The sequence below is a fragment of the Trichogramma pretiosum genome, unplaced genomic scaffold (assembly GCF_000599845.2).
Source record: "Trichogramma pretiosum strain Unisexual culture from Peru unplaced genomic scaffold, Tpre_2.0 scaffold18, whole genome shotgun sequence".
Taxonomy (NCBI): domain Eukaryota; kingdom Metazoa; phylum Arthropoda; class Insecta; order Hymenoptera; family Trichogrammatidae; genus Trichogramma; species Trichogramma pretiosum.
This window is the reverse complement of record NW_019641681.1, coordinates 1,625,363-1,641,899: the sequence shown is the minus strand read 5'-3', so window position 1 is coordinate 1,641,899 and position 16,537 is coordinate 1,625,363. Positions and strand designations below refer to the sequence as shown.

General features: G+C 40.5%; 2 protein-coding genes across 2 annotated transcripts in view; one reads left to right on the top strand and one right to left on the bottom strand.

Moving 5' to 3' along the window:
* LOC106660007 (lachesin-like) overlaps positions 1-14,098 on the top strand; it is a 70,473-nt gene extending 56,375 nt beyond the window's left edge. The window contains exons 3-10 of the mRNA XM_014382819.2: positions 256-381; positions 10,917-11,032; positions 11,167-11,352; positions 11,548-11,731; positions 11,878-12,009; positions 12,510-12,629; positions 13,265-13,435; positions 13,523-14,098. Of these exons, the coding sequence (XP_014238305.1) occupies positions 312-381; positions 10,917-11,032; positions 11,167-11,352; positions 11,548-11,731; positions 11,878-12,009; positions 12,510-12,629; positions 13,265-13,435; positions 13,523-14,034 (1,491 nt within the window). The 5' untranslated portion in view covers positions 256-311 and the 3' untranslated portion in view covers positions 14,035-14,098. The remainder of the gene's footprint in view (positions 1-255; positions 382-10,916; positions 11,033-11,166; positions 11,353-11,547; positions 11,732-11,877; positions 12,010-12,509; positions 12,630-13,264; positions 13,436-13,522) is intronic.
* Positions 1,844-3,562, bottom strand: LOC106660111. The gene is made up of 3 exons (XM_014382953.2): positions 2,598-3,562; positions 2,413-2,527; positions 1,844-2,342 (listed from the first exon to the last, which is right to left on the bottom strand). The coding sequence occupies exons 1-3, from the start codon at positions 2,621-2,623 to the stop codon at positions 2,073-2,075; spliced, it is 411 nt and encodes a 136-aa protein (XP_014238439.1). The 5' UTR covers positions 2,624-3,562; the 3' UTR covers positions 1,844-2,072.
* Positions 14,099-16,537: the final 2,439 nt, after the last annotated feature.

The following is a 16,537-nucleotide window of genomic DNA, read 5'->3' as shown; positions in this document are numbered from 1 at the left end:
GTACGGTATATTATACATGTCGCCATTAACGGATTATACGTCATCGCGTCTCTCTCTATCTTCCTCGCTCTTTGATTTTCAAAGGCCCCCGCGCGACGTCAAGCGACAATTTCGTTTCTTCTTTATTGCGCCGAAAGAGAGAGAGAGAGAGAGAGAGAGAGAAAGAGAGAGGTATATAAAACGATGAATTATTGATAATTTTTCATGACGCGCAGTCTGCATCGCATGTCTTATAACATGATTATTTCGTTGCAGGTACCTGACGACGAGCCCGAGCAAGCGGAGGAGCTAGGCGCTGTCTCTCGGTCCCGATGGCATCGCACGAATTTGCCGCTACCTCGCTCCTCCTCGCCACCTTGCTGCTGCTTCAGTTATGTCTGTGTAAGTCTGTCTCCTCATACACAATATTGTGCTTTATATTATCGACTTCAGCCTGCATTATACACGTTATTAGAGGTACCTTCCTTTCAAATGCCAACATATAGATATTATATATAGAGGCTTGGCGCGGCTGCCGCAATATATAGATACGGCGAGCGCAAAAGGAGCAGCTGCTGCCAACGCCAGACGAATGCCATGCATATAGACGTCGGAAAACCTGTTGCCGGGGATATATCCTTTTGATGTCGAGCCTCGACGTTATATATACATATATTTAAACGTATATCTTCCCCCCCGCGAGTGTGTGACTTGAAATATTCACGATAATCTAACGGCGGAGGGGAGCGAGGCTCTCGCATTTGCATCCGAGCCGCGCGTGGACAGCTTACGCTTATACGCATGATTTTACGACGATTTAATACGATAACGCGTGACTGCATTTTTTATGGACGCCTGACAAGAGATTCAACTTTTCTGAGCTTTAAAATGAGTTATTTATCGAGATATATACTTTATAATATTATAATTTAAGGCAGTAAAAAGTACACTTCAAATTAGTACATTAATCGTGCAGAAAGTATACGGATGATACGTCTTTAAAAAATACGAGCGTAAAGTTAGAGAAACGAGAGGAAGTTTTTTCGAATATATTTTTTCTCTTTTAAAAAAGTGTTGGCCTGATCGTGTCATCGCAGAACGTATTGTGATAGCAGTTGGAATTATTGCTTGCACACCAACTCTCTCTTTGCGGCTCATGCAGGCACCACACAAGTTAACTGAATTGCCATTCCTTAGCAGAGTTTAGATAGATGCTATTAAATCTACTGCGTACGGGCGGGAGTTGCTGGAAGATATCAATTAATAATCATTTCTTAAGATCAAGATTTTCTACTCGCAATACTAATATGGAGAATTGGGAATTCAATACTTGAAAGAATGAATCGAACAAAATAATAACAATTTGAAATATTTTATTAAGATAACATTTTACAAAATTACGCAGTGTACGCATGTGAGTGCTTACATTTTCACGAAGACTTTTTGATTCCCTGCTGGTATCCAAATTATTTGTGACAAATGTCACATTTGTAATGGGCTTCATATTACCATGAACTCAACTGATGTGGGATTTGAGGCGATCTTTGTGGCCGTATGATTTGTGACAAACGCCACACTCAAAGAGTTTGCTCCGATCATGTACTGTAATTATATGAGTTTTAATGTCACTCTTGCGGCCAAATGATTTGTGACAAATTTCACATTCAAAGGGTTTGCTATGATCGTGTAGTGCCATTATGTGCTGATTGAGATTGCTCTTGACTCCAAATGATTTGTGACAAATTTCACACTCGAAGGGTTTACTAAGATCGTGTACTGTATTAACGTGAGATTTTAGATTACCTTTTTGTCCAAATGATTTGTAGCAAATATCACATTCGAAGGGTTTGATACGATCATGTACTGTAATTTTATGAGTTTTGAGGGTTGCCTTTTTTCCAAATGATTTGTGACAAATATCACACTCGAAGGGTTTACGATGAATATGTACTTTATTTACATGAGTTTTGAAGCTATTTTTGCTTGCCAATGATTTGTAACAAATCTCACATTTATATGGTCTAATGCTCTTTTGTGGCGTGCTTGTACATCTGTTTAGAATCACTTCTTTATTTTTTGGACGCTTTTTATACTCATAAAATGATTTGGTCGGAGACTTTTTTTTTCAATATTTTTACCTCCTTATGTTCGTCACTTTTTAATTGAGACTTTTCTTGAAATCGGCACTTATTATCGTAATCGAATCCTTTCTCAATTAAAATTATTAGACTTTTTTCATTCGTGTAACTTGTCTGAATTCGCTTTTCTATTTTTATTATAGGTACATACTTACACTCAAAATCTATAAATATTATTTCGTCTAACTTTTCTTGTAACGCCATAACCTCATACTTGAGATTGGTCTAAAATTTAAATTGCTTTGTAGTTTTTGATAGTAGGAAATTAAAACATAATTCATATCACTAAACTCACTGGCAATTCATAGTACGGAAATGTTTCAAAGTTTTTGGCTTTGGAAGAATTCATTACATAGAAAATATTATCATCGGGTGCATTGGTCCAAGTATCGTTTAACTCTTTTCTTACCCTATAAAATAATAAAATTCGAATAAAGGATTTCATAAACAATATCATTACTAGCACAAAAATAAGCACACCTAACTATATCCTCTTTACTTTCCATCTTTAACTTTATTATATGAAATTACTGTGAATTTTCACGATTTACACTAATAATTTTTCGAGGTTATGTGTATTATGTAGCCAACACTGTACCTTGATTGTAGGTAGAGACTCAGATACCAGACTGACTTATGCTACTTATTATATTAGTGACTACTCTTCATAGTTTTTCCCCCTCTACCATCGATATTAGGCATGTTATGTATTGCGATTTATGTCGGTACCGCATGTCATTAAAACTATTGAACCAACTTGCAATGAACATTCCATTAATTCTGGCTAACAATTTTCTTCCATGCACATGCCAAGTGTCCAGAAAAACACAAAACGTATATATAATTACTAATAAATAAATATAATTATTGATGTTTTTTACGTAAACTGACCGAAAAAATTAATACAGAACAGAGTGACCAAAAATTGAATAGAGAGTAAAGTAATCAGTAGTTCGCGAAATCTGAAAAAAACCACAACGTTAATGAACAAAGGTGTAGTAGATAAGAGGTAAAGTTCAGGTTATACAGAATCATTTCAGCACAATTTTAATGAAATTTTAGAATAAATGTATATATAAGTACCAATACATATTTACAATTTTCATTCATCATTTTTTCTCGCGATTATCGCATGCTCAATCTTTGCGACTTTTGAGTATTGTCTTATGGTGTATTATAAAACTCGATTTATGTCTACATTTCTAACCATAATTGTTATATGCGTTATCTTAGCGACTTTGGTGGACTGTATTTTGATGTTTTTTCAAATTGCTTTGTTCCCCAAATTTCCTCTCACACTTGTGGCATGCGAAATCTTTTCGACCTTCATGGACTGTCCTTTGATGCTTAAATAAACCCGATTTTTGTGTGAATTTCTTCTTGCACTTGTCGCATTCGTAATCTTTGCGACCTTCGTGGATTGTCTTTTGGTGTAACAGCAAAGACTGTTTATGTCCAAATTTCTTCTCACACCTATCACATACGAAATCTTTGCGACCTTCATGGACTGTCTGTATGTGTAAGAACAAATTCTTTTTTTGTGTAAATTTTTTCTCGCACTTGTCGCATGCGAAGTCTTGGCGACCTTCATGAACTTTTATTTGGTGCTGAATCATAATCCATTTATAACCAAATTTCTTCTCACATTTGTCGCATGGGTAATCTTTGCGACCTTCGTGAACAGTCTTTTGGTGCTTCAACAAATCTGATTTACTTCCAAATTTCTTCTCGCACTTGTCGCACTTGTAATCTTTTCGACCTTCATGGACTGTCTTTTGGTGTAAAAGCAAAATACATTTATATCCAAATTTTTGCTTGCATTTTTCACATGCATAATCTTTCTGACCTTCGTGTACCGTCTTTAGGTGGTTGAGCAAATTCTGTTTTTGTGTAAATTTGTTCTCACACTTGTTGCATGCGTAATCTTTACGACCTTCATGAACTGTTTTTTGGTGTTTTCTCAAATTGCTTTGATCCCCAAATTTCTTCTCGCATTTGTTGCATATATAATCTTTGCGACCTTCGTGTACTGTCCTTTGGTGGAACCGTAAACTCGATTTTTGTCCGAATTTTTTCTCGCAATTGTCGCAGGCGTAATCTTGGCGACCTTCGTGGATTGTCTTTATGTGGATTAGCAAATTTTTTTTTCCTCCAAATTTTTTCTCGCACCTGTCACATGCGAAATCTTTCCGACCATCGTGTACTATTTTTTGGTGCCTGAACAAATCCGATTTTTTTCCGAATTTCTTCTTGCACTTGTCGCATGGGTAATCTTTGTGACCTTCATTGATTGTCGTCATGTGCATAAACAAATGCGATTTTTTTCTAAACCTCTCTTCACGCTTGTCACGTGGGAAATTTTTGTGACCATCGTGGACCATTTTTATGTGTAAGAGCAAACTCTGTTTATTTCTGTATCTCTTCGCACACTTTTCACATAAGTAATCTTTAAAAACTTCATGGAATATTTTATTGTGCTTAAGTAACGTTGATTTATTTTCAAATTTTCTCTTACATTTATCGCACGTGAAATCTTGGCGATCTTTGTGTACTAATTTTTGGTGCGTGAATAAACTTGATTTTTTCACAAATTTCTTCTCACATCTGTCTCTTGCGAAATCTTTGCTATTTTTGTGTTTTGATATTTGGTGTCTACTCAAATGACTTCGAAACTCGAATGTCTTTTCGCATTTGTCGCATTTGTAATATTTCTGATCAATGTGAATCGTCTCTCGGTGTGTTATCATGCTTGATTCCAATGTAAATGACTCCTGACAAATATCGCAAATGTATTTTTTTTCGTCTGAAACCACAATGTCACGTTCACTTAAATTATTTTCCGAGTCAACTTCTCCTGATTTCTTCACGCTTTTATCCATTTCGATGACCAAATTAAACGATGGATTCTTCTATGAAGTGCCACGGAAACTGAATGAGTAAAACTTATCTTTTGGTTTTAGGACTTGTTTTCATCAGGACAGCTAACATTCAAACTAATTAGTTTTCACTATATAAACATGATAAGCATTCGTGCGACGATGTCAAAATCTTTTATGATGATATTGTTTACTATTAAGGTACCGATTTATCTGTTTATACCTAAAATATTTGAAACAATCTTTAATTCCAACTTGGCGACGATTCCTTTGACAAATTTGTTGGTCTTCTAAAACCAAGTACTTCCAAATCAACTCTCGACAGATATCATCGAATTCACGAAAAAAAACATCGATTGAATAAATCCTCATTCATATGTATAATTGAAAAATGTTGATCACACCATGGTGTGATTAGCGTACTCCATAATCCGACCCTGACTCCAGCGCATTGAAAATGTTGAAATACTGGGCTATTCTGCAAAAAAATTTGGATTTCTGAAAAAAACTACTGTACTCGAATTTTCTTCAGTTGACTGAAACTCGAAAAATTGAATACTCAACCCCCAGGAATGATGCAGTTAATGGGTATCGCGCGTGAAAGGCAGCAGCAGACATTTATACTAAAGAGGCCCTCATTTGTCGGTGAACATTGTAAATGGAATACGTTATGATCAATCGCATTCGCGTCATCGAAAAATCAATAATTAACTTTACGATTTTTACCTTATTGTCTCCCCTGACGCGGGGAAAAAAAGAAAATCGACGATAATGAGTCGTAAAGTCACGATGTCCGGCGTAAATTTATGGCAAACTTGCGTGCGTCGTGCGCGAACGAAATTTTTTTTCCATCGAAATACACAAGCACGGGGGAATATTTTGTTATTGGCTTCGCGAATGTTATTTACCGCGGATCACGGGATATAACAATTTTAACAATTCGAGCGATATGCGCGTATACGCACACTTGAGCGTCGCGTGGGAAATGAATAATATATAGATACGGGCACACACGCGGGGGCGCATTAAAAGTATCAAATTCAGCCGGGATCCGGATGATATTTCGGGGGCTTTTTGCAAGCAAGTATTTATTGTCATACATCGAAAGCCCGCGACAGTTTTGTCGGCTCCAAAATATGTTTCGCTTATAGTCTGTAAATACATTTGTATTAATAAGAGGCTTATGAACGTTTCCGGCGGTACGTTGGTGCATAGCATATATATTCCACGTGCACATCGATCCCAAAAACGTTAAATTTTATTTACTTAATTTTTTTTTCTTCGCGTCACATGCAGCGCGTTTGGGCAAAAATTTAACTTACAAAAAAAAAAGCGTACCCAAAAACGCGGCATTGCATTATATAGCGTGGTACGCGCGTGTAGCGGCAACAAACAAGGAAAATTACACAACTCTTGACAAGCTTGCGCGTGCAGGCAGTGTTTAATACAAGAAACCAGATGGAATAAAAAAAGGAACGGGGGAGGATCATATGCCACGGTGCACAAAACGCAAACAATGCGCGGCGAGAGAGAGAGAGATAGTTGCACAATATGCTATAGCGTAATAAATACCATCTCCGCTAGGCCGAATCCTCCTACTATTTCTGTTTCGTATACAGGCGTTGCGAGAGAGAGAGAGAGAGAGAGAGAGAGAGAGAGAGAAACGTTTGCGGAGGTTCAAAACTAAATCAAGACTCGGGCTGGCCGTTTTGTCTTCTCTCTCGTCGACGTATATATATAATGCGGTTAGTCCGAGGCTAACATACGAGTTTTTGCGATCGATATAAACCATGGAAGTCCGTTTGAAATGAAAATCTTTTTTTTTCCTTTTCTCTCTCTTTCTTTTTTTGTTAAAAAGAGATCAGATACTTAACACGCGAGGATCGTACCTTGAAGTATCACCGGCGTCGTCGTTATTGGAACGAGTTACATCGAGCGGTATATATAGGTACACTCGAGTGATTTTACACGCGAAGGCAGAGCGCGGCACACGTACAGATACCACCAAAAGGCTGTAATTACATCAAGTTGAAATTTCTCGTTTAATTTAATAAAACAAGCTCCATCCCTGTACAAATTAAATAAGACACTCTGGAGCAATTTGACTGAGTCGAGTTGAGAAAGAGGGGCTGAGAGAGAGAGAGAGAGAGAGAGAGAGAGCGAAAGGCGCGATTTTAGTTCCGCAACGAATCTTAGTTGTACGATGAAATTTGATTAATCAAAATTCTTGTCGAAAATATTAAGTCTGTCGAGGCTGTGCTGCGTCGAGGGGGGCCACGAGAGCGATAAACAAGGATGGAAAAGTGTTAACAGCTCCCCGAAGCTGCGGGGATGAAATTATCTCAACTGCTGATGCTTTCGCAGACGAGTCCGTAAAAATAAACATCGATGCCCTGTATATGCATAAATAAATTTTGGCGAAGGAAAATTTACACGAAATCATTATGCAAAGGAACCTGTGCTCGTTGCGGTGCGATGCAGTATATGCACAGCTTGCAGCTTGCCGCGCGTACATAGAAAGCGCAAGAACAAGCTCTCCCGGATAACCCCGTGGCCCATTCTGCGAAATCGAGAGCGAAGCCGAGGCAGATGTTACGGCGGGTATACGAACCGGATATGCCAGAGAGACTCTTGATGAGTTGAGTTCTTCGGGGACTCGTATAAATTCTCATTTGGTTGGAAAATAAACAACTCTCGGCTACCACCCGATTGTGCAGTGTGTGTGTATATATAACACAAGCTGTGCATAGAAAAGCATTGCGGAAAATTACGTGTATACAAACCCGACCTCCTCTCTTGCCTCCATCCCTTTCTCTCTATTTACACGACTAATTACACATAGTGAAATAAGTCGGAACGAATCTTTTCTCCAAAATTTGATTTTCCAAATTCAAAAGCAAACTCGCGAACAAACGAGCGATGAAATTTCCACATACGAGATACACGATCCCCTATGCGTGTATAACTCAGCCCGGACATTCGATAATTTGCTCGTCCCAAGGAAATATATATGGGCATCGAGGTAAATCTCGTATCGTATGGATAATGATGCTCCGGTATCTATATCCATGACGCGCCGCGGCCCCGCGCTACGGATCGTCCGTCGAAAGTTTACCTCGTTCTCCCCCGCGCGCTTTAACCCTGATCCGCCAAGCTTGGCTGTAGAAGTCGAAGTGAAAGAATAAAGAAAAGTTGACTCACTTTCTCTCTCCCCTGTGTGTGTCTGTATAAAGAAGGCAGAACTGTTCCCTCCTCGCGGCGAATGCATAAGTTTGCTGATTGCCCGAGTGTCTTTCTCCATCGCGTGTTTAAGGCGAGTCTTCTCGAGCGTAAAATTGAAGTTTATATACGCTATATCTTCGGGTCTATGAGGACGGTTTGTGAAGCGGGGAGTGGGCGCCTCGTCGTGTAATGCGATAATCGAAGAGCAAAAAAAAGTTTTCTCTCGCAACCTCTACCTCCGTTTCTTTCTTTCTTTCTTTCTTTCTCTTTCGCGATCGTCGAGACTTTTTTTCTCTACCACGCGGATATTGTGTACCAAAGTCGTAAAGCACATAACCATTAAGGATCGAGACGTCAGTGCACAGTATACGGAAAGAAGAATATTTCCCGGAGCCAGGCGATGTTGTACGAGCTAGTCGTAGGAGAGGCTAAAACTTATAATATATCTTCCAATTATCCGTACTCGCACACGAGGCTTAGACAATTTAAAAATTAAAAAAAAAGCAAAAAGAGTACGGCCAACACAGCTTAGAAAATGAATTTATGTACTGGAGACTCGAAGAAACAGTATGATAATAACGCTGGCCGGGCCGCTTTCGCGCACGTTATAATCCATGCGTAACAATCTTTTCAGAAAATTACTCTCACGCGCCTGCAAGAGGAGCGTCCAAGTTTTGCGTCTCTACTATATACTATTTCTCTCTCTCTCTCTCTCTCTCTCTCTTACTCACTCGGCTCACCTCCTCCTCCTCTCCCTCTTGCTTTTCTGCATTCAACGAGAAAGGGATTTAAATTAAATTTTTCCCTTCCAATTTAATCCGCAGTTAACATTGGAGATTACGACTGAATCCTACTATTCTCGCCCGGTAGCTCGGCTAGAGATTAGTAGTAGTAGTAGTAGCAGTAGTCGTAGTCGTACTACCACTACTATTCCCTTTTACCCTTGCCGTACTGCGCCGCGCGCTTAGCCCAAGCCAGTCAGTTTCTATGCTACACTTTTGAAAGCGATTAAAGCTATCGCGATCGTCGTCATCGCGAAAGAGAGAGAAAGAGAGAGATGGAGCGAGCTCGGAAGCGCGCGAGAGGCAGCTAACTTTTGAAAAGCGCAACATTTTTAGCATATATTTATTCGCATATAACCCTTTTCAGACGTTATATTACACAGAGACTCTGTGCTGCTGTGGCTGCATAATTTCTCGCAGTCATCTTTTTCCCATCTCCCCCGCCCAAGTATATTCACAACTCGCGGACGCGTATTCTTGAAAATCTCATCATCATCGTCGCCGCCGTCACCACCGCTTTTCTTTCGCGAAGCGTATAATATATATGTATATCGGTTAAACGAGAGGGTTTAAAGCAGTGAATGGATCGAAAGAGAAAAAAAGAGAAAGAACGAGAGAGAAAAAAAGATAAACGAATGAAGGGGGACAGTGGCAGAAAAGAAGCTGCTGCTGCTGCTGCTGAAGCTCTCAACAGCTCAAAGTGGCTTACTCCGTGTACGCGTGCCAGTCAAATAAGAGTTAAACGCAAAATTAGAATTCCTTATACGGTTCCCCTCCTACTGAGCTGCACTGCCGACAATAAAACTCTCGAGCATATATAGCCTATGTATAAAGTAGCCTCTTCCCCGGGCTAGGAGGAGGTATAATATCCCGAGATTTTGTTTTAATGCCGATTACTTAGAGTACACGGGAGAGGAGCAAAAAATTTGACAATTAATCGAACGAACGGGAGATGAGGAAAAAAGCTTGAGATTTTTCTTTCTCAGCTTGCGCAGGAGATATAATATGGTAAAGGACTACTCGCGCAGCTAGCACTCTTGGGCACATGCATCAGAGATATCTTTTCTCTCGCACGAGGCACACATGCTTCTCGCTCTTCGCGAGTTTTGGGATTACCATTGTGAGTGTTTGATGCTTCAGGCTCGCTCCGACACGTCGTCGTCGTCGTCGTCGTGCAGCAGCACACACTTACATAGCATATAGGATAGCTGCTGCTGCTTCTACTCTTCAGGAAAACGAACGAAGAATTTTTCCATTTATCGCTTCTCTCGCACGAACGCGTGCGAGATATTCGAGCACTCAATGCGCGCACGTGTGTGCATGTGTGTCTATAAGTGTGTGTATGCATGTGTGAGAGAGGGAGTATGAGTTTGCGCGCGCGCGTCCGTGTGTGTTTAAAATATGTGAGATAAGATTAAAGTATGAATGCATTCGTATTAAAGATGTTTCATAACTCTCCTCCTTGCTCGCTCGCTCGCTCGCTCACTCTTGCCAGGGATTCAAATTCCGGAGCTTATTTTTCATGTATAAGAGTACTTATATATACTTTTGGTGAAAATTGAATTGTATTATTCTCTTTCGCGAATTTTTTTATGGCATTTATTTACTTCCTTCTCCTTTTGCGCAAGGGCGGGCGGATGGGAAGCGCGAGAAAAAATTCGCTGACTTAAAATCAAGTACAAAGGCGCGGGCAGATAAATCTTCGTACATCGTAGAGACGTTTTTGTATTGGATATATTCGCTTACATCAAATTTCGCGAAACAAAAGTCGTGTACCGAGAGCTTTTTACCCTTAGCTACGATTTTATTTTTCTTTTATTGAATCTCACTCTTCTATACGTATATAATACGAAATGCACATGTATAAATATCTTATAAGAATGATGTAAAAAATGGCATTGTTCTATACGCTGTTGCAGGTCAAATAGCGCCGGAGATTATGCCGGAATTCTTGGCACCGCTGGAAAACCACACGGTCATCCAAGGCCGAGAAGTGTCCTTCACGTGCGTCGTCAATCATCTTCAGTCCTACAGGGTAAGATTAATCGAGTAATTTTCAGCCGCACGCATTATACATACGAAAGCTATATAACGTCATAAGCTCTGAAACAATGTCCGGCGCATAACTCGAACTTGCGTGATTTTTTGTTTTTTTTATCATAATTAAAGGTCGCCTGGATCAAGTCGGACTCGAGGGCGATTCTGGCCATACACACGCACTTGGTGGCGCACAATCCACGGTTGTCGGTGACGCACAACGGCCACAACACCTGGAAGCTGCACGTGTCGAACGTGCAGAAAAATGATTCCGGCACCTACATGTGCCAAGTCAATACCGAACCCATGCTCAGCCAGGTGAATATTATCAGATTTTCTTAGATACTTACGTGTGCAGCTCCAGCTCTTTCTTTTATGAAAAAAGGAGCTGAGGGAGCGAGTAGAAAAAAAAAATAGGAAAAAATTGTTGAATTTTTCATTTCCCTCTTTCTCTGCACACGATGCTGCCGCTGCTGCGCCGAATTCGTGCGGGGGGCGAATGGAAAAAAACAGATGGGTTACATGACTGTCGTCATTCCGCCCGATATCATGGACGAGACTTCGGAGGGCCTGGTGGCGCACGAGGGTGGCAATATCAAGCTGCGCTGCGTCGCAACGGGCTCGCCCGAGCCCAACGTCACCTGGAAGCGCGAGGACGGCCATAAGATTGTGCTGAGAGAGAACGGACAAAAAAAATGTAAGCCTCGACGACTACGATTATATTGACTGAATTGAAATTTCAACTATGCGCCGCGCACGCAGAGCGATAGTAGAGAGAAAAATGTGTTTTTATCTAAACGTTGCAAAATCTCTATTTTCTTGATTCTTCTTTTATTTTTGCAGTACTCGAGAAATACGAGGGCGAGCAGCTCGAGCTAACCGGCGTGCTGCGCCAAGAGATGGGCACTTATCTCTGCATAGCGAGCAACGGCATACCGCCGACAGTCAGTAAACGCTACGCCGTTAATGTGCAGTGTGAGTTGTTGTAATTTTCCCTTAAATGTATCGGATTCGATGCGAGATATTTCGGATCGCTGCGATCCAATCCCAAGGGCCGATCGATAAAATATTCGAAAGCTATTTTCACTGATGGTCGAAAAATATATAAAGCTCGAGGAAGAAAATAGCAATTAATTAACAATGCAGCGTGTCCTACATTACGCACAATTAATATAACGCGTCCTTGTTTAAATTGTGCATTGTTTTGCATCGATATAGAAGGGTACAGGAAAAAATTCCTTTTACAAAAATTCTGCACATTTATGAAAATATTTCAACACAAGAATTACGTGAAAATACGCGCGCTCAGCAAATTATCGACAAAATTCATGCCAAAGCCTATACGTATATTAAGACGCGCGCGGCATACGCATCCGAAGCTACAAAATATTATATAATATCAAATCGCGCATACCTTTATCAATATATAAAAAAAAAAAATTCTTTACATTTCATTCTGTGCGGGGCCGATGCAGTCCAGCCATCGATAAAAGTGACGAATCACGTGGTGGGTGCGCCGGTGACAAAGAACGTCACGCTGCAGTGCATCGTCGAAGCTTCGCCCCAAGCCATGAACACGTGGTTCACTGACAAAGGTAATTAATGATCTGCTGTATCATATACACAGGGCGCGAGCCAGAGTATCATATTTTATCGCTGAATAAACTGTACATTGAATTTTTCATTTTGCCTTTTCGCGTGTGTAATCTCGACTGGTTGGGCAAAACGCGGCGCGCGCGGGGATAATTCTTACACGGGTGCACAATTCGAGAGATACGCGATTGTGTGCTGCGCCGACAGAGAGAAGGAAAAAAGTGGAACAACGCCAGCCATCGGCATTTGCAATCATTGCGAATTGATTTTTTTTCTCTCAAAGCGCTCGCATACTCTTTCAATCGTAGCGCAGATATCCGTTTCGACTTGTTATGTGAAAAGTAAAAAAAAAAGGGATCAAATGCACCTACGCACATACACCCCCACCGGGGGAAAGCACACTACGCGCGCGAGAAAAGAGAGAGGAATTAGTTTTTGTGTTTGAGGCATTCCACTCGGCTGCTCACAAATTAACGAATTGTTTTAGTCTTTTTACTTTTTTGTTATTGTTTTTGTTACCATCGGTCGGATATAAAAAAAAAACAAATCCCCAAAAGAAAAAATAATGATTGATATAGATACAAACGATTCCGCACGGGGTATTGTATACGTGTATCTGTGAATGTGTTCGTTGCAGGTGAAAAATTACTTCCCAACGACAAATACTCCATGTCGGAGGCCCCGATAAATCACTACTCCTGGGAAATGAACCTGACGATCCGTAGCCTGGACAAAGGTGACTTTGTCGGCTACGTCTGCTCGTCGGAAAATGCCCTTGGCAAAGCCGAAGGTGCCGTCAGATTACAAGGTACGTCTGGACCATGCAATACACGTCTCACCCTCTCTATTACAATTATAATTTAAAAACGATCTTTTGTGAACGATCGATTCGCAGAGCTGGAATTGGTGCGGGACGTGTACCAGACGACGTCCGCGCCGGGCACGCAGTCGCGTCCCAACGATCTGCGACCCAATCGCAAGAAGCAACAGCAGCAGGGCTCCAAGTCGTCGCGCAGAAAGTTCAGCCAGCGTCATCACGACAGCGGCGGCGGCGGCGACGACGACGACAATCAGGGAGGCTTGGGCGGCGGAGGCGAGTACGACGGCAGCCACGGCCAGGGCCACGACAACGAGCTCCTGACCTCCTCGAACAGCGGCAACAGTCTCGGCCACAGCAGCACCCAGACGATGGACGGCGGCGGGGGCAGCGGCGGCAAGAACGGCCATCAGCGCGTGGGCGGCAGCGCGGGCTCGGGCAATCAGCAGCAGCAGCATCGCAACTACGACAAGCCGAGATCGTCCTCGTATCCGGGCTCGGGCTCGATCGGTATTATGCTGAGAGCAACCACGAGCCTCGGCTCGCTACAGATGCTAGCGATGATCGGTATCGTGTCGAGGATACTTTAAAATCAGTAAAGGGGGATATTTATCGTTGCTGTACAAAGCGATTTGTAAATATATACGTCATCCGCTGCCCGAAAAAAAATTATTTACATGCAGTCGAATCGAATAATATCGAGATCTTTAAAATTTAATTTTTTCTCAAACGATTCATATCGTGTACGAGAAAAGCTCTTTCGGTGCATATCGATTTTTTTTTACGTTTCTAACAATCCGCGCGGATGATCTCGCTCGGAAGTCGTCTTCGTCGTCGTCGCGCGCGTATGACTCGCGCGAGCGATATCGAAACTCCGGGCCGCGCGTAATAAACGCAACCGCTTCTGCGACTCTCACCCCGAGCACGTACTCGCGATATATTTCTTCTTTCTTGCCTATCTCTTTCTCTCTCTTTGACTATCTCTTGCTCTCTCTCCTTTTCTATCTCTGTCTCTGCTGTGTGTGGCGGGGAAGGCACTCGCAGCAGCACGACTACGATATCTCGCGCGCGCGGAACAACTGCACTGCGTCAGCGAGAAAAGAAGAAGAAGCCGAAGCTGCTGCGCGAAAGACAAGTGAACCGGCAAAAAATCGACCCGCGCAGTTTCGCTCGTGCGTGAATGTATATAATATTGTATCATATACATATAGGATACGTATATAATATAAATAATATATATTTATCTATTCCTTGCGATCCAAAGACAAAAGGAGCATAACTTCGTCTTCCTTTTTTTATAATTATCATTATAAATGCATTCGATGCATGCATACATACGATACTTATCCATCTTCAAATATCTAGAGTTCCATCGCTCAATATGCTTCAGACTATTCGATTGTACATATATTAATCGTAGACGTAAGTTAATGGTATAATAAAAAAAAAAGATTCACTGTTTACAGCGAATCAAGGGGAAATTGCAATGATTCGTGGTTCACAAAACCACATTGTATTTATATGAAAAATAATAATAACTGCGATGAATAACGCGTACTTAAAATATATATTGAGAATAAATTAAAATTGAGCAAGTTCATCGAATTCCATACCGTTCCAGCTGAGCGAGTTACGAAAAAAAAAAAATAGAAAAAAAAAGAAATAATAATAATCCTAGTTACTGTATATACCTATCCTTACATGTACGCAGCAATGAAAATCAAAGTTTTTATATCTATGGTACCCAAAATAATACAATACTGTAAAAAGCAAATCCAATGGAGAAAAATAATCTACTCTGATTTCAAAGTTCGTGCAAGCGTGTTTCTTTTTGTTTTTCTTCATTGTTGTCCAGCCTCGTAAAACAACGCGTGCTCACAACGCTTTGCTCTGAAATCCCGTTTAATTTATTCAAGCCCAGAGCAGTGTCCACCCCGTGTGCATGTGTGTGTGTGTATTTTTTTTCTGCTCCTTAAGAAGTATCCGATATACGTGCCACTGCGTTACTCTGATGCGGATTAAGCTCCGCAGCGCGATGTTAATTAAGCTCGACGCGGCTGCCGCTGCTACTGCAACTGCTACTGCCATACGAGATAGTGGTCAGTTTTAACACGCTCAGGGAATGACTGTATGCGCGTGTAGATGTGTGTATGTGTGTATGTGTGTGAATGTGGGTATGCCGAGCAAGTCTAGTGCGGTATTACAATTGTTTTCCTTGGTAAATCGTGTATTTACGAGGCTGACGAGCGTTGCGTTTATTGCGGCGCAATTTTACGGTACGAGCGCAAACGATTGTAAACATTTGTAAAAAAAAAAGATGAATAATAATAATAATAAACCCGGTAAGATAAATTTAATTAAATAAAACGGTGTATAATGACGTAAAAAAAAGGGATAATATAAAACATATTGTATAGACGAGCTAAACATGTGCGAGCAGGAAAAAAACTCACTCAGGTGCTTTATTAAAACGAGCGATACGCCCATCAGCGTATTATATTTATAAAATTATTACTCGTAAAGTACATATGGTAGTATGTATGGAACCTGTGAGAGGGTGAATCACGACAATAAATAAATAAAAAAATTATATATATTAAAAGAGATGTAACTTGTATAACTCGTAAAATAAATAATAAACTCGAATATTGTTATGATCTATGAAAAAAATAATATACAACGTATGTAAATTCATCCTTTTTTGATGAATCGACAGTGCATATCTTAATGGTGTATAAAAGGAACAAAAGTTCGATTATTTTTCGTCATTGGCACTCGATTACCGAGACACTAGTGAGCAATATGAAAAAATAATCATTAATTGGTGTATTGTTTTTTGTTGTACGACAGAGTGAAGAAATATAGTTCGTGAAGTTGCGTATAAAATTGTTTTCCATTTTGCGAAAATACACTGCCAGCGAAATAAAAAAATATGATTTAGTTAATGTGCGTTGAACATTTGTGGAAAAATTACCAAAATCTTCGAATTGCAAGTTACGATCGATCGTATTCAATTCGATACATTAGGAATGTTTTTTCGAGTGGTCCAAAAAATACGAATTCATTAATGTAAAGTTAAACGATAAATAACAT

Coding starts and splice junctions, on each gene's coding strand:
- LOC106660111 (XM_014382953.2), bottom strand. CDS start 2,623: ATGGAAAGTAAAGAGGATATAGTTAG. Junction 2,528..2,597: donor AGTAAAGAGGATATAGTTAG/GTGTGCTTATTT, acceptor ATTATTTTATAG/GGTAAGAAAAGAGTTAAACG. Junction 2,343..2,412: donor TTCCGTACTATGAATTGCCA/GTGAGTTTAGTG, acceptor TTTAAATTTTAG/ACCAATCTCAAGTATGAGGT.